Genomic DNA, 18,704 nt, shown 5'->3' with positions numbered 1-18,704 from the left:
CACTGCCATCATCGTTCCTAGGATGACTGCCATCTGCGAGCGAGCTAGGAGATGGAGAACCCGTGGCTGCATAATGCGAGTCCACTGGGGAAACGGTCATACTGACTTTGTATGTTAGGCATCTCTTTTCAAGTGTACTCAGCCTAGGTTCAATGATGTGAAGATCCCTAGCAGGCCTCAGTTTTTTCTGGATCAAAACAACAAGTTTTTACGAAGAAAGACAAATTTCTGTTCTGCAATGTATTCGGGTGAACATCAATAATGCAGCAAGAGTCCTTTAGGATTATTTCTGCCGTTGACCTAAACCAGGCATGCTCTGGAATCCCATGAATCTCAATTACCACAATATTAGACATTATTGTCGACGAAGCATGTGGAAATCTTGACCAACATTTGAACAACAAAATGAAGCGAGGCCCTCTGAGAATATTTCCACCATTGAACACTTTAGATGCAGATTCTTCGTTAGGCAGGAAAAGGAGGAAGTCCTCTGGCTTGATGTGATGAATTGTCATGGCTTCAACGTCGACGTTAAAACTATGAGCAACTTCTTCCAGCACCTCAGCGCTCATCACCTCAGGCCGGGTCCTAACAATTGTTACAAGAAGGGCACGTCGAAGCGTTTCTCTTCCTGCGCATCTCAGGGGTGAATTCCATAACACATGAAGGAATCAACACCAGGGTGGAATCTGTCGAGCTGATCATCCTCAGGGACTGAGTGGCGACAACTTCATCAGAAGAAACCGGTAAAACTTGTCTCGAGCTAGGCCAGTCTCCACATGACCTTTTCCTTTCTTAGATCACGTTCTTTTTCTCTTGTTGCAAACGCTTCTCTGAGAGACTATCTCATTCGCCATCAAGGGAAGATTCCCTTTCATCATATCTTCGCTTGGTGGGCTGATCCGCACCCACATCGGCTTCTTGCGCTTGAGGCATGAGCTTGCTCCTGCAGCAGGCAGAGCTTCCTTCTGCAGGACAGGCGTTGCCACACCGGGATCCTCTCACTCTTCTTTCCTAGACGCTGCCAAACGATTGTCTTCTCTTCTTCACGAAAGGTGGAACATCTGACGGCCTGATGGCCGAGCTTGAGACATCTGAAGCACCGAGTAGGGCGGCGGCAGGTCGCGGCGAAGTGAGATGAGGAGAAGCAGTTAAATCATTTTCCTCGGAGGTCAACTGGGGACCCTCGACGAGGAAACAGGGCACCACAAAGCTTCTTCCTGCGCTCGACCACCTGCCAACCGTCGCCGTCCAGCCGCCGGGATGCACCTCGACCTTGCACCTCAGGTTGTGGGTGGCTCACCTCTTTCGCCACCCAGAGGTTTGTTACTTGGAGTCGAAGGAGAAGGCACACTCCAGTCTTAATGTCTGCTGCGGCTAGAGTTTCGACTATGGGGGGAGAGGTGTTAGATGTATGTGTCTCTTATTGTAATCGCCTAATCGGTCTAAGGGTTATGGGCCTTGGCCTAGCCCATGTACTCCCTTTCTAATATATAAACACACAACCCACCCTGATTTGGGTTAGGGTTTCCAACATTATGTACACTTGTAAGATTTTATATATGAAATGCTTTGATTGAGGCTGTTCTTTGGCAGTGATATTCGTGGTGTTGCTGTTGCTGGGGTTGAAGGTGAGCCTGTCAACCTCACGGAAGATGTCACTAAAGCTATAGCTGCAGCTTTTGCTGCATGGCTGTTAAACAAGAAACCAGATGGCTTGAGACGTTTAAGAATCTCTGTTGGACATGATTCACGAATTTCTGCACATAAATTGCAGGTGGATCCTGTTTTTTGTTCATTTAATTAATCTTATGAACCAAATTTGCACATATTTTAATCCTTTATTATTGGATATCAAAATCCTGTTTCAACTAGTGAATTAGTGATAGTTCCATAGTTTGGCCTTTTCCCACACGGTTACAACAAGCATCTATAACTGTGACAATATTTCAGTACTTGTATGTTTGCCTTGTTGCAGCTTTCTTCTCCTGTTGATAATTAATGGAAGTGCTAGTGTTTGTTTCTTGGTGGCAAGTTCTTGTAATATGATTTTTTTGGCAGAATCCCTTCTTACATGAAGGCGCATACATGCTTAAATTGAATTTATGGTTTCATGTTGGCGAAGTATGAGTTAATTACCCACTTTTCCTCATTATCTTAGGCATTTGTGTTGACCTGGTTCAGGACCAGAGTTCTCAAGTCCAACCTTGTCAGGTGCAATTAAATAAAAAAATTGAAGCAGGCTCCTATTTCAGCATCTTCTGCCTAATGGAACATGTATATGTCTGCGTTTGGTGGTGGTGGTGGTGGTGTGTGTGTGTGTGTTGGGGGTGCGGTGGAGTATAAGTGCACCTTTCCACTCAAATAGATACATCACGCCTCAAGGCAAGAGTTGTCTTATTTGCAGTAATAGATTTTTTTTTTCTCGAACCACGCAGGAGAACTGCCCGTCATTTCATTATGAAAGAAAAGAGATAGCCCCTAGGAGATTAGGCTCCCCAGGGGTGTACAGAACCAGGACACACTTTACAGACTTATACCATGCACGACCACGACCTCCAGGGGGCAGCATTCATGACTAAATCCTGTAGCGCTCGCCCCCGTGAGACACCACAAATGCCCATCTGCAGCCACGGATTGCACCACAACATGTGCATCCGGCCTAACCCTCTCAAAGACATGCATCCCTATGCTTCCAAAGCTCACAAGAGACGAGCAGTAATAATAGATACATTATGCCTCAAGGCAAGAGTTGTCTTTGCAGTTTACATGAGTTGTCAGTGATCTGATTTACATTAACCTTGTCAGTATGTTCTAATTCTTTTTCCCCATTTTTTTATAAATGATTTATTATACATGCATCTTTATGGTAAAAACCAAACAAAAAAAATTCAGATCTGACAAGTTCACGATGTTTGAACAGCACACTGCCTTTTGTTTTTTTGTGTAATTAGCTACTAACAAGGTATTATTGTCAGAATGCAGTCACTCATGGAATCACTACTGCTGGACACGATATCCTACAGTTTGGGTGAGTTGAACCTTTATTTTTGTTTACATACATTTATGCAAGATCTATGTTTATAGAGCCATTCAAATTTAGACACCCAAAAGTGTGTTCTTTACTTCTTTGATTCCCTCGTCATGTGGATTCTTTCCCCGATAAATTTCACACATCAATTCTTTTGAACATACAATGCATAATTCTAGCCATATAAAATGTTTTCAATAGCTTCTCTGCTTTGATAGTTTCCTCATAACTCCATTTCCTAATAATCTAACAGCTCAAAAGAAGACAGACATTCAGTTCTGACAATGGATTCTGCATTTATGTAGATTGGCTTCAACGCCTGCAATGTTCAACAGTACACTTACAGAAGATGAGAGAAGTCATTTACCTGTTGATGGAGCCATAATGATAACAGGTAGTTTCTGTAGTTTTATGTGGACCATTGCAAGGCCTTTGCAAAAGCACACTTGCTACTTGCCACATGAGTTATGTCACTAACACTCATGGTTGTTATTTTTTTTTCGTGAACGCGCAGGAGAGCTGCGCGTCATTAAATTAAGAGAAGAAAACAGTCCAAAATGGACCAAAGTATAATACCAAAATAGGCAAAACACAAAACCACCAACTCCTGCTGCGCACAGAACTGCAGCCTCCTTATGCGCATGAAAACAGCAGCACACAAAAGGAGACCAATCAGCAAAAAGTGCCAGCAGACCACTCACCACACACACCTGCTCTTCACTAATCACCCAAAAGTACCCTTGACCTAAAAATTACAATACCAGGACCCAAAGCCTCAAGATGTCTAGCACCGGCAAGCCTCCAGTACTCAACTTCATCCAAAGAATTTGTCTTTATGCCATTAATCGAAGAACTGACACCATCAAAAACCGCCTTATTACGATGAAGCCATAAACACCAAGCCCCCAAGAGGCCAAGATGATGATACTGTTAAAGCCTCTTCTTTTGGATTTGTGCACTTGCTTACTTACTTTCGCCCACCAGTCAGCAAAAGCGGACCCATTAGAGGCAGGAGAAAGATTAGCCATCCCCAACGAAGAAAAAGCGTCACTTAAGCGCTAAGGCGCTGGACAGCGGGCGATTTAGCGGACGCTTTAGAGTTTAGGCGTATGGCGTCCGTAAGGCGTCCAAGTCGTCCTTCGCAATGCCTTAGACCATGAAACATATGCCATATGAAGGTAGGTCTTCAATAACCCTAGCCCATCTCTTCCTCTGCCCGACTTTGCCTCTGTTCGTGAACTCACTCTTTCCCTTCCTCGCTGCTGGCCCCTGCTTGCGCCGTTCGGCCTGCCACCTGCTGCGCACGCTCGGCCGCCTGCACGCCACGCCGCCCCTCTGCTCCCCCGTGCGTGCCGCGCTGCTGCCAGCCGCCGCCTCTGCTCTTCCTGCGCGTGCCACGCCGCTGCCTCTGCTGCCAGCCTGCCACCGCACGCCCATTTCTCTGGTAAGCTTAGAGTCTCCTCTCATCTGTCTCAAACAGACTGCTGACGAGCATTCAATCTGTCTCAACTCTCAAGCTCCTTCCCCTCTCATGTTCTCTCTGCACTCCTCTATGCTATTTTGTAAACAATGCTATGCATTCCCCCTTTTTCTGCCTTTTTTTCTTGAAAAGCGCAGGAGAACTGCACTCCATAATATATTAAGAGTGAATAAAGGTCTATAGAAGACCTAGATACAAGTCCCTCCTTACGGAGGCCAGGAACAAGCATACAAAAATGGATCCTTAAACACACACTACTATCAACCTAACAAATGCCATCAAGCATCAGGTTGGGGGACAACCAAATAGGAAAGACCTTTGGCTCCAACAATCTCCCATTCTTTTCTTTCCTCATCATCCTGCTCAAGGAGAAGAGGAAGTGTTAGCGTGTGCTATTTTAGGCAATCTAGGTGGCATGGCTGCACAGGCTTGTTGCCTTGTGCGCCTGCCCCCTATTTGGTTAATTGGTCTCAATAGGCAAGGATCTCCCTGATAGGATTGTTTTCTATTCCTATGATTGTGTAGGATTGTTTCCTTTTCTGTAGACATCCTTGCCTATATGTACTTGAGCCTTTGCTCCCATTAATCAATCATCATATTCCCTGCCAATTCATTGTCTCTCATGGTATCAAAGCGTTCGAGTTCTACTTCAGTTTTCCTCGCTTTTGCTCAATTAGCGCGTCGGCTCCCTGCCGTGTAGCGCCCGCGCGTCGGCCTTTCTGCCGAGCAGCGCTCATGCACTGACCTCCTTGCCGTGCTACGCCATGTTTGCATCTCCTTCACAGTCGCCCATGGCCAAGTCGGCTGCTGCTGCCGGTGGACTCGCCGACTCCTCTGTCTTGGTCACCCTCACCCGCGCTCAACAGGACGACATCGATGCCCGCCGAGCCAAGGAGAAGGCCAGCGCCGCTGCTATGGAGCGCCAGCAAACCTACGACGCAACCCTTGCCCGTCTCGCCTAGGCGGAGGAGGTCCGCGCTGTTGCCAGCGCCCGTGACGCCGCCTTGGCGCGTGCAGATCAGGATCACGTCCACCGTTGGCGTGACCAGTTCTTACTGACCCTTGGCAAGTTCTCCCTCCAGGATCACGTCCACCTCGACGCCTCGGTTCCCTCCTTGGATTGGGATCGGATGGATTGCGTCGTCAAGTCTTGGATCCTCGACTCCCTCGCCAAGATCGTCTCCTCCCAGGGCGACATTGCCCGAGACACCTGGTTTGCCGTCGAGTCCCAGTTCCTCGGGAACCGAGAAATACGCGCCATCCAGCTTGAAACGAGGTTTTGCAACTTTGTCCAGGGAGACCTCTCCATCGTCGAGTACTGCCGTCGCCTAAAGAAGATGGCCGATTACCTCGACACCCTCGGGGAGGTCGTCTCGGATCGCACCCTCGTCCTCAATGTGATCCACGGCCTCAACGAGCGCTTCACCCACGACAGTGCCGTGCTTCGTCGCGCTCGACCTTCCCCACCTTCCTCGCAGTCCGCGAGGACCTCACCTTGGTGAACCAACAACCTCCTTCGATCGCTGCTCTCATCGCCACCACCAAGTCCCCACAACAGCCCTTCGAGTTTAACTAGGGGGGGGGGTTTCAACGGAGATCACTCCAAGAACAGCAGTCGTCGCAGCAAGCGTGGAGGCGGCCGACAGTCAGCAACAGCAACACGACAACGCTTAGCAACAGCCCAAAGCAACTGTGCCACCGGCCAGTCCTTGGCCATCGGTCTACAACCCATGGACGGATACCATCCATACGTGGCCCGATACACGTCCTCCTTCGGACAGCAGTTGGCCCTCGTCGTCCAGCAGCAGCCACCTGTGGCTCTTGCTCCTGCTACATCGACTGAAGGGACCGGCCAGTGGGCTCCGCTAGGGTTCTACCACCCTATGGTTGGCCTGCTCTCCTGGGACACTCAGTCGTTGGCCTTTGCTTTCAGCATGGAGATGTTGCAACAACCCCCATCCACTGAATGGTACTTTGACTCATGTGCTACTTCCCACATGACATCCTCTTCCAACATTCTTTCACATACTTTTTCCCCGCGGTATCCTACTCCATCAATTGTCATCGGTAATGGTTCCCTGCTTCCTGTGGTCGCCACGGGCTCTACTGAATTACCTCATTCCTTATTTCTTAATAATATTCGTGTCCCCATAAATTATTAAGAATCTTATTTCAGTCCGTCAATTTACTATCGACAACAATTGCTCTTTTGAGTTTGACCCTGTTGGTTGTTCTGTGAAGGATCTGCAAACTCGGAATGTGATCGTCAGGTGCAATAGGGGGCCCTGTATCCCTTGCATCTTCCTCCAGCTCAGTCTTTTGTCGCCAAGACTGCCTCCCCCTTTGGCATCATAGTCTCGGTCATCCTGGTCATGGAGCTCTGTCGAAGCTCGCGTCTAGTGTCACTTTTAATTTAGAGGATTGATCAGCCTTATGTCATGCTTGAAAACTTGGGCATCATGTTTGATTGCCTTTCCATGCTTCCCATTCTCGTGCGGCTAATAAGTTTGATCTTATACATTGTGACCTATGGACCTCTCCAGTGGTTAGTGTGCCTGGTTACAAATATTATTTGGTCATTCTTGACGATTGCACTCATTACCTGTGGACTTCTCTTTGTGTTAAATCTTACACTTTCAGCACGCTTGCGACCTTCATTGCCTACGCCCCTACCTAGTTCGGCGCCACTGTGAAGCCATCCAGTGTGACAACGGGCGCGAGTTTGACAACTCCAGTGCCCGTACCATTCTTCTCAGCCAGGGCATTCACCTTCGCATGTCCTGCCCCTACACCTCACCTCAGAATGTTAAAGCGGAACGCATCATTCAATCAATTAATAATGTTGTTCGCTCCCTACTGTTCTAGGCATCTATGCTCCCCTCGTATTGGGTCGAGGAACTCTCCATAGCGACATGACTCCTTAACATCTTGCCGGCTAAGACCCTTGCCTTCTCTACGCCGCACCTTACCTTGCATGGCACTCCTCCGGCGTATGATCACCTACAGGTGTTTGGCTGCAAATGCTACCCGAACTTGTCTGCCATAACTCCCCACAAACTCGCCCCTAGGTCTGCCCTATGTGTATTCCTTGGCTATTCCGACCATCACAAAGGATACCACTGCCTTGACCTCTCTTCCAATCGCATCATCATCTCGAGGCATGTCATCTTTGATGAAACTGCCTTTCCCTTTGCTGATCGCGATGGGCCACGCCTCCTGTAGCGTTTGAATTTCTTGATGATCTTAACACCGTGCCTGATCATATTGGACCGCAACACATGTTTTTGCCTACAGGAACTCCCGGCGACTCTGGCTCATCGGCAGCCCCCACAGATCCTGTGGTGTCGCTGTCTTCACCCGTGCCACGTGCGGCCCCGACGACGTCCACCGCGACATGTGTGGCTTCGTCGCTCCATCCCGCGCCACGTGTGACCCTGACGACGTCTCCCACTACGCCAGTGCGCGGCCTTGTTGCCCCTTCTCGCATCACGCGCGGCCCCGACAGCGTCTTCCACTACGCCAAGCACAACTGGGTGTCGCCACTTGCGGCCCACCGCCGGGCTTCTTGCCCAGTGTTCTTAAGGCGCCTAGGCGAGCAGGTGGACCAGAAAACCGCCTTAGCGCCTAGGCGACGCCTAGGCGACGCCTAGGCGGGTATGGCGAGCAAGGCGGCCAGTTTTGCCCGGGCGCCTGGATGCCTAGGCGACGCCTTAAGAACACTGTTCTTGCCTCTACAGCCTCAAGCGCGCGTCATCACCAACGTCTACACGTGTCGGGACCTCACGGATGCCGTTTCGGAGCCGGTCGTTCCATCTCCAGCGTCGCTTCCCAAGGGTGCTGTTGCTGTCCAGCCAATGACCAACCAACACCCTATGGCAACGCGCGCGAAACGCGGTTTTCGCGTTCCAGCATTGTTCCATGCTACCCAACTCTCCCCGGTGCCCAAGACCTACCGTGGTGGCCTCACTGACCCGAGTTGGCGTGCTGCCATGGAGGAAGAGCATGCCGCCCTTTTGCAGAATCACACTTGGAATCTCGTGCCTCGACCACCTCATGCCAACATGGTGACAGGCAAATGGGTCTTCAAATACAAGTTCAATGCTAACGGGACACTGGAGCAGTACATGGCGCGTTGGGTTCTTCGAGGATTCACCCAGCGCCCAGGTGTGAATTTTTTTGAGACATTCAGTCTAGCGGTAAAGCCAGCTACGGTTCGCACAGTTCTCTCCCTGGCTCTATCCCGGAAATGGCCTATACACCAGCTTGATGTGAAGAATGCCTTTCTGCATGGAACTCTGTCTGAGACAGTGTACTGCGTTCAGCCGTCCGGATTTGAAGACCCTGCACACCCCGACCTCGTTTGTCGTCTGAACAAGTCCCTCTACGGATTGAAGCAGGCTCCTCGCGCATGGTTCAATCGGTTTGTCACATACTTGCTATCCCTTGGATTTGTTGAGGCCAAGTCTGACACATCACTCTTTGTCTTCCGGCGTGGATCCGACACTGCCTATTTGCCGCTATATGTTGATGACATCGTCCTCACCGCTTCCTCACCTGCCCTTCTACACCGGATCATTTTGGCCCTACAACATGAGTTCTCCATGAAGGATCTCGGTGTGCTACATCACTTCCTTGGTATGCACGTTCAGCCCTCAGGTGATGGTCTTCTCTCTCAGAAGCAGTACATGGTGGAACTACTTGATTGCGTAGGAATGTCAGAGTGCAAGCCTTGTCTCACTCTGGTTGATACAAATCTGAAGGTTGCTTCAACCGATGGTGTGCCTGTAACTGACGCTTCGGATTTCCGTAGTCTTGCTGGTGCTTTGCAGTGGTTGACATTCACTCGGCTTGATATTGCCTATGCTGTTCAGCAAGTTTGCCTTCACATGCACTCTCCTTGGGAAACCAATGTTTACAAGTCGGGCGACCAGCTAGTCGAGTGAGAGGGGCGACCAGACGACTAATCGCGATTAGGGCGACGATTAGTTGACCTAATCGGTCCTGGTCGACCTCTGGTCGTCCGTTAGTCGTCCTATAGATTTAAGGACATATGTATATGCATATAACTATATATTAACTATATAAATACTGCATTTCTGCAATAATTTAGACATAATTAGTAGCAGACTAGCAGTAATTCAGTAAAAGTGTAAAACTGAATCCATCCAGAGTCCAAAGTCCAAACTGAAAGTAATATTGGCATAATTACTTGCAGTAATTCAGTAAAAACTAAAAAGTACTGCATAGTCTGCATTACCTGCTGGCTGCTACCTAGAGCAGATCAGCATCCAAACAAAATTACCTGCTAGCTGCTACCTAGAGCACTGACGCCGCTGGACGGCTAGAGCACTTGGAGGCTGGACCGCTGGAGCAGAGACATCGGCAAGGACAGAGGTGAGGAGAGAGACATCGACAAGGACAAAGGAGAGGAGAGGAGTAGGGTTTTCTGGCGGCTGGGAGGGTTTTTGAAGGGACGACTACTGTAGATGGGCCAAAAACCAGAGGGAAGCCCAGTACCAAAAGTCCAAAACTGCAACGACCAAAAACGACCAGACAGTGCTCGACCAGACGACTAATCGCCCAGGTCGACGACTAGTCGGACGACTAGGACGACTAGAAACCCTAATCGCGTCGTCTTCCTAATCGCCCACTTCCAGGCGACTAGCCCGACTAATCGCGATTAATCGCGATTAGTCGGACGACTTGTAAACACTGTTGGGAACCACATCTTGCCGCGCTGAAACGGATTCTGCGATACATTCGTGGCACCCTTGATCTTGGCCTCCTGCTGCGACCGTCTACAACGACTGATCTTATGGGCAGGTCCACCTCGGGCTATGCTACGTTCCTTGGTGACAACCTCATCTCTTGGTCCTCCAAGCGTCAAAACACTGTCTCCAGGTCTAGTGTTGAAGCCGAGTATCGCGCTGTGGCTAATGGAGTTGCCGAAGCCACATGGTTGCGCCAGCTCCTCCTGGAACTCCACGCTCCTCTTCGCCGAGCAACACTAGTGTATCGTGACAACATCAGTGCCGTCTACATGACCTCCAACCCTGTCCAGCATCACCGCACCAAGCACATTGAGATTGAACTACACTTCGTCAGAGAACAGGTTGCTGCTGGTGCTCTTCGTGTCTTACATGTGCCGATGACATCACATTATGCTGACATCTTCACCAAGGGCCTCCCACCCTCTGTCTTCAATGAATTCAGGACCAGTCTAAACATGCGCAGTGGTTGACGATCTGACTGCGGAGGTGGGGGGGGGGTGGGGGTGTTTATCATGTGCTATTTTAGGCAATCTAGGTGGCACGGCTGCACATGCTTGTTGCCTTGTGCGCTTGCCCCCTGTTTGGTTAATTGGTCACAATAGGCAAGGATCTCCCTGATAGGATTGTGTAGGATTGTTTCCTATTCCTGTGATTGTGTAGGATTGTTTCCTTTTCTGTAGACATCCTTGTCTATATGTACTTGAGTCTTTGCTCCCATTAATCAATCATCATATTCTCTGCCAATTCATTCTCTCATGAAAGTTAGGTGTTCCTCCATAGAAAATCGCTCTATTTCGATGCTTCCAGATCATCTAGGCCCCTAGAATGATAAGAGAGTCCAGACCTTTCCTAACCATTCCATTTACTCCTGCTGAAGCCCTCTCCCACCATTCCAAAAAAGAAGCACTGCCTGGCTGTGGAGCTAAGCCATGCAATCGAAAATTTCTTAGCAAATTATACCAAAAAACTCTTGCAAACACGCAGGACACAAGCATGTGATTTTAGTGTTTCAGGTTCCTGATCACATAGAAGACAACTGGTTGGATGATTCAAACCCCCTTTTGCCAATCTATCAGCAGTCCAACATCTGCTCTGGGCAACCAACCATATGAAGAAACAACACTTTGATGGAGCCCAAGATTTCCAGACGCTTTTATAATGCTCAAAGGAGCTTGACCCAAGGAAGAGGCTTTTGTAAGCAGAATTTGCTGAGTATACGCCATCAGGTGATATGCTAAAGATGTGTCTGTCTTCTGTATTAGGCTGCAACTCAAGCTCAGAAAAGGAGTCCCAGAGATGCAGATAATCTATTAAGGCTCCAATTATAAGTGTCCTTTTAATATCTGCAACCCATCTTCTGTTCAGTACTTCAGTAAGGCTTCTTGCACAGTCCTTCTGCTAGTTATTCTCTTTGGGATTATACTAAACAATCTTGGAGCAATATCTGAGACTCTTCTACCATTTATCCACCTATCTGTCCAAAACATTGTGTTTGATCCATTTCCAACCTCAGTAATCAGAACTCTAGAAAAGAAGGATCTAGCTTTGCTTGGAACCTGTATGGGAAGGCCTGCCCATGGGCGTCCTGGGTCAGTTTTTTGCAGTCATAACCATCTCATGCTGAGTGCCCAAACGAAGTTCTGGGAAACTAGAAATTCCCAGCCCTCCTAGTTGCAAAGGCCGGCACACCTTCCTCCATGCAACCAAGCGGTGTCCTCCTTTTGCTTCTTTTCTACCTCCCCATAAGAAACCTTTTCTTATTTTATCAATGGCATCTATGGCCCATTGGGGAATATCAATTGCCATTACTGCATAGATAGACATTCCAGTGAGGACATGCTGCACTAATATTCTTCTCCCTGCCCTATTCATCAAACCAGCCTTCCAGTTTGGGAGTTGGTCAGCAATTTTCTCCACAATGGCCTAGAATTGTTGCTTAGATAATTTATGCAAGGAAAGAGGAAGACCCAAATATCTACAGGGAAAGGATGCAATCTCACATGGCAGCCTGTTCTGAACCTCCAATAGGGTATACATTGGATTTCTGTGCATTGTTGTGAAGGCCAGAAGCATCCCCAAAAAGCTGAAGAATATCAAGAGCAGTGGAAATACCTACATCAGTAGGGTGCAAAAATAGAGCCACATCATCTGCATATATAGAAATCCTATGGAGCTTCTTTCTTCTTGACAATTCTTGGAGTAATCATGCTTCCCCTGCTTTGGAGAAAAGGAGGGCAAGAACATCCATAGCAAGGATGAATAACATCGGGGAGAGGGGGTCTCCCTGTCTAAAGCCTCTTCTATGTTTAATCTCTTGATCTCTTCACCTGGGCACCCATTGAGAAGCACTTGTGTGGTGGATGAAGCTAATAACCCACAGATAATATCTCTCCAGGTTTGCCCAAAGCCCATTTGCTGCATTACTTCAATTAAGAAAGGCCAAGATACTAAATCAAAAGCCTTTGTTATATCCAGCTTGAGAAGAAGCCGAACCATGTATTTTTTGAAGAGAAATACTGTAGGGGAAGTCCCTACAGTAAAATTTTTATTAAAAAAAGTTAAACAACAGAGTAAAGCAAAGATGATATAGAAAGGGGGGCTGGGAAGGGGTGTGGAGGGAGGAGCAGTCATCTAGAGTTTAGCCATTGAGATACATCAAGCTTAAGAGCAGGGCTAAATCTAAACATCTGCAGTTTCAACGTGTCGTTGAAACAAATCCTCCAGGAAGTGAAAGAGGGGACGACATTTCTGAAGATGCAGCCATTGCGCTTTCCAAATGGTCCAAGCCACCACTGCAACAATTTCCATGAAAAAACGCCTGCCAAAGATATTCTTCGCGTCCTCAAACATGTTGAAGAAGTCAAGATCGAAGTTCCACTGGATGCCCACGTAGTGCCAGCAATCTGAGCTGAATGGGCACTCGAACAGAAGATGAAAGATTGTCTCTTCGCAGGTGGAATCACGGAGGACACATTGAAGGTTGATAGCCATGTTCAGAAGGCCATTTCTCTTGAGCAGATTCTTCGAATTAATTCTGTCTCTAAAAACAAGTCAGATAAAGTTTTTGATCTTCTTGCAGACTTTGGGCTGCCAAATCCATAAAAAAGGTGTGGGAGGGTTGATGGATGCAAAGGTGAGATTGTAGAATTTCGAGGAGCTGAACTTGCTGTTTCCCCAAGGGTAAATCCATTTGGCTTCTAGCATTTGGTCAATGATCTCTGAAAAGATAACATATTCCTGTTGAGCCTGCATGGACGGAGGATTGTGAAAATTATCTTCCAAGGACATGTTGCTGATGAAGGATAACATTGAGGATTCCTTATTTTTTGCAAAGGAATAGAGGCAGGGGAAAGCCAGTCATAAGGGCGTGATTATTCCAAACATCCTGCCATAAGAGAATAGTGTTTCCATCTTCCACACGAGGCATGGTATGACCTCTGAAGTAAGTGAGTAACTTGGTAACATCTCTCCACCAGAAGGAGAAACCATGCCTAGTGCAAATTCCTGTCAGAAACCTAGATGCTTGTGCACCAGAAGGAGAAACCATGCCTAGATGCCGAGCCATGTATTGCTGATGCAACAGCCTAGATGTCCGTTGCACAAGCATAAAATTGTCCTGAATAAACCTTCCTTTTATGAATGCACTTTGGTTAGGGGAAACCATGCCATTCAGTCTTTGTGCCAACCTGTTGGCAAGGATCTTTGTAACCATTTTTTGCAAAACTATGCACTAGGCTGATTGGTCTGAAGTCTTTAACCTGATCAGCTCCACCCTTTTTTGGTATCATTGTGATGTGGGCAGTATTGAGTCTGCTGAAATTTTCAAGTGACACTGCAGATTGAAGCAAGGGGATGAGATTGAAGGCTAGAACAGGTGAGAGGTTTAGGTAATACTTCTTTCTTAATCCACTCATTGCATATATATATATATATATATATATATATATATATATATATATATATATATGAGAGAGCCTCGTGGCTGCTAGACTCCAAGACTCATGTTCAGACCACATAATATAATGATCTAGACTTTCAAACTTCATGCTAGACTCCAAGACTCATGTTCACACCCCATAATGATCTAGACTTTCAAACTTCAGGCCCTTCGGTCACCCCCTGTCCCTTGGCGCCCTGGTCAGCTGTGCCAGCCTCTTTCTAGCGTCTTTGGCGTTGGCTGTACTGCCGGCCCCACATGACATCTTTCCCTCCCTCGACGAGCAGCTCGTCCTCGAGCTGGAAAGATGGGTAGCGCTCCTGGAAATCTTCAAGATCCTTCCAAGTTGCCGAAGTTGCCGGTTCACCCTGCCACTGGATCAGTACTTGACGAACGCCACAGGATAGTCTTGTGCGGGAGGCGCGCTCTGGAGTAGGCTGAGCCGCCCCATGGTGAATGGGCGGTAGTGTCGGTGGCGTCGTGGGTGGGGTGCCCACAAACCTCTTGAGAAGACCAACATGAAAAACGTCTTGCGTCTCGCCCTGTTCATAAGACCGAATGGTTGGAGGGTCTCGACCATAGACGATCCTGAACGGTGTGGTCTTGAGTGTGGATTGATAAGCGGTGCTATAGATAAACTTCGCCCAAGGTAACCAACGAAGCCATTGACGCGGCCTATCACCTATGAAGCATCTGAGGTACATGATGATAACCTTGTTGGCGGCTTCAGTCTGTCCATCAGACTGTGGGTGAAAATGTTGAAGACATATGCAGCTTGATGCTAGCCAATCGCATGAGCTCCTTCCATAACAGAGATGTAAACACTGGGTCGCGATAAAAAACGAGGTATGCCATGCAATCTGACGATCTCAGCGTAGAAGGCTTAGGCCACAGACTTCGTGGAATAAGGGTGGTCCAAAGGTATGAAATGACAATGCTTGCTGAAGCGATCCACGACCGTTAAGATAACAGATTTGCCGCCCACCTTTGGAAGAGCTTCCACAAAATCCACCCCGATGGCTGCCCAGACAGCCGACGACACGGGAAGAGGGAGGAGAAGCCCGGCTAGGTGATGTTCTGACTTGTAGTGTTGGCAGGTAGCGCAGTTCCTGATGAAAGCCTGAACCACTGAACAGAGATTGGGGGAGTGAAAATCACGACGAAGGCGATGGAGGGTGCGCTGGAGCAGAGCGTGGCTGAGTCCATTCAGTCACGACGCGGACCTTCTCTGGATCCATGGCCACCCCATCAGCCGAAATGATATGCCCGAGGTAGGAGATGGATGGAACATCAAAATCACATTTGGACTTCTTAACAAACAGTTGGTGTTGATGAAGAAGAGTGAGCACTGCACGAAGATGATGCAAGTGCTCAGTGATGGAGCTGCTGTAGATCAGGATATCATCAAAGAAAATCGGGACGAAATGGCGCAGAAATGGTCGCAGGATGTCATTCATTAGAGCCTGAAATGTTGTTGGGGCATTACAGAGGCCGAAGGGCATGACGAGAAATTCATAGAGGCTGTCATGCGTTCTGAAAGCCGTTTTCTCCACATCACCCGGACGCATGCTGACTTGATGATATCCTGAGCGCAAATCCAGCTTGGTGAAATACTGAGCATGGTGTAGTTCATCAAGAAGCTCGTCAACGACTGGAATTGGATAAGCATCTTTGATTGTAATGGCATTCAACGTCCGGTAATTAATACAGAAGCGCCATGATCCATCTGCCTTCTTCACAAGGAGAACTGGGGAAGAGAATGCTGAGGAGCTGTGCTGAATAATGCCTTGGCCCAACATGGTGGCACACTGATGCTCTAATTCATCTTTGTGGGCTGCTGGATAGCGATATGGTCGCACAGACATCGGTGCCGAACCTGCCAGAAGGTTGATGCAATGATTGCGATGGCGCGGTGGTGGGCATACCTGAAGGCTCCGAGAACACCAGCGTGAATTCCTCCAGTAAGGCCAGTAAAAGGTCACCAGAGCTGCACACCCGAATTGATGGTGCCCGCGATCCGGCTACGCCGGTCCAGCAAACACGATGGTTGTGATGCCAGAACGACATGGTGAGTGTGCCGAAATCTCAGAGGATGGGTCCAAGAGAGGCGAACTATTCTGTCTTGAGGGCCACATCATATCCGGTGAGAGACAGCGCAAAGAAATTGGTGGTGAAGGAGTCGTCGTTAATGGTGAAAGGGACATTTCGGTAGATGCCTGGACAGGGGACCTTCTCACCATTTGCCATCGTGACTTTCATGTTGCCGCGCGGATTCAATTTGAGCGAGGTACGGCTTGTTGCTTCCGCCGAAACGAAATTGTGGGTAGACCCTAAATCCAGCAGGGCAAGGAGGCGATTGCCGCCCAACTGGATATGCACTTGCATCGTCTCTTTAGTCCGGACTCTAGCCATGGCGCGCAGAGAGATGAGTGGGGATTGGTGCGGCTCATGATCTGGAGCCACCTCTTCATCATCGTCCGCCAAGTCCAGGAGAAAGATGCGCTGGCAGACACGATTGTGGCTGCGTGCAAATTTCTCGTTGCAATTGAAACAGAGCCCCAGTCGACGACGTTCTTCCATCTCCGATTGGGACAAACGGCGAATCTGCCGACCATCAGTTGCTGGTGGGGATGAACGAATTGGTGGTGCGAGTAGAGCCAGCGGTGGGGCGGGTCCCGACAGAAGGCCCCGACCCCCCACGAGGGGCCGCCGGCGTTTGCACAGCCTGCGTGACGTACTGCTCGCGCAACTCCAGTTTGCGGGCCATGCTCATGGCGATGACGAGAGACTGAAAATTATGCATCTCAACGTCGAGGCTGAGCGGCGGCTGAAGACCCACGGTGAACGCCTGCACCTTCTGTGCCTCCGTGAGCGCGCCGACACGGGACAGTAAGGCCTCGAAACGATCCTAGTACTCAGTGACAGTCCCGGTCCGTTTGCAGGCCATGAGCTCGCCGAGAGGGTTGGAGTGGATGGGTGGCCCAAAACGAAGGTTGAGGAGTTCTGAAAACTGGCGCCATGATGGCGTTCCTTCCTCGTTCTAGACCTGGATGTACCACATCTGGGCGCCGCCTTCTAGATTGTATGAAGCCATCCAGACCTGTTCCTCGGTGGCAATCCGTTGTTGATGAAAATAGGATTCACACCGGTTGAGGAAGGCCAGCGGATCAGACTTGCCGTCGAATTTCGGGAAATCCAACTTCTGAAAACGTGGAGGTCATTCACCCTGATGTTCAGTGAATGTCGAGCCAGACGGAATGGTACCACGCTCACGGCGCAGCTCCCCCACTTCAGCCTGGAGGGTGGTCAGGCTGGTGGTCAGCTGCGCGATGAGATTGGCCAGGCCGGCGTTGGTGGGGTTAGCCATGGGTGCCGCTGATGATGAACTTGGAGATGAAGGAGTGCTAGCAGTGGAGTTGTGGTCGGAGGTGGAAGAGGATTGCCGAGATCATGATACCAAGTTGTCCAGGGCCTCGCCCCCTAGGCTGGGGAGGTCCCTGACTACGTAGTTCGTAAATGGGAAGAGGTGGTGCCAGGGCTGTTACCTGGACACCGAAGCAAGGGGATGAGATTGAAGGCTAGAACAGGTGAGAGGTTTAGGGAATACTTCTTTCTTAATCCACTCATTGCATACTGCTTATATATATATATACATATATATATGTATATATGTACATATATATATATATATATATATATGTATATATGTATATATATATATATGTACATATATATATATATATACATATATACATATATATATATATATATATATATATGTACATATATATATGTATATATATATACATATATATGTATATGTATATATAGGAGAGAGCCTGCTGGCTGCTAGACTCCAAGACTCATGTTCAGACCACATAATGATCTAGACTTTCAAACTTCATGCTAGACTCCAAGACTCATGTTCACACCCCATAATGATCTAGACTTTCAAACTTCATGCTAGAATCCAAGACTCATGTTCACACCCCATAATGATCTAGACTTTCAAACTTCAGGCCCTTCGGTCCCCCCCTGTCCCTTGGCGCCCTGGCCAGCTGTGCCAGCCTCTTTCTGGCGTCTTTGACACCGGCTGTACTGCCGGCCCCACATGATAATTCACTGCTGAACATTGGTGCTGGTCTCTGCCAGACTGCTTGGATTGCTCCAGTTTTAGTTTGTGCTTGGATGTTTGATTTGGGGACCCTTCAGGATGCAGAAATCCAACTTAGCATATTCAAAATAAAAAAACTGGCTGTTTTACTCTATTCTTAATACAATTCTTTTGGTTTTCATTTGTTATCCAATCCTCAATTCTGCACCTGCTTAGTTTTCCTTTATTTCGATCTAAACATTCTTTAAATGCTATGGATGCTAGGAGATGTTTTAGGTTCAAAAAGAAGATAAATAAGGGCAATCCCAGTGCTGGAGGCTCCCACATGATTGGGGTCTAGGAAGGGATAAACCGAGATAAGCCTCCCCTCA

The 18,704-nt window shown here is 48.3% G+C and overlaps 1 protein-coding gene across 3 annotated transcripts in view; it reads left to right on the top strand.

The window, feature by feature from the left end:
- LOC103632291 (phosphomannomutase/phosphoglucomutase) overlaps positions 1 to 18,704 on the top strand; it is a 62,760-nt gene that overhangs the window by 31,272 nt on the left and 12,784 nt on the right. For all 3 annotated transcript variants that reach the window (XR_004851385.1, XM_008654105.4, XM_008654103.3), the window contains 3 exons: positions 1,597 to 1,777; positions 2,979 to 3,031; positions 3,337 to 3,425. Coding sequence is in view for 2 of the 3 variants with exons in the window: in XM_008654105.4 (XP_008652327.1) it covers positions 1,597 to 1,777; positions 2,979 to 3,031; positions 3,337 to 3,425 (323 nt within the window). In the remaining variant the exon portion in view is untranslated. The remainder of the gene's footprint in view (positions 1 to 1,596; positions 1,778 to 2,978; positions 3,032 to 3,336; positions 3,426 to 18,704) is intronic.

Source organism: Zea mays, chromosome 7, assembly GCF_902167145.1.
Source record: "Zea mays cultivar B73 chromosome 7, Zm-B73-REFERENCE-NAM-5.0, whole genome shotgun sequence".
Taxonomy (NCBI): Eukaryota; Viridiplantae; Streptophyta; class Magnoliopsida; order Poales; family Poaceae; genus Zea; species Zea mays.
Note: the sequence above shows the minus strand (reverse complement) of the source record. Positions and strands in the feature narration are given on the sequence as shown.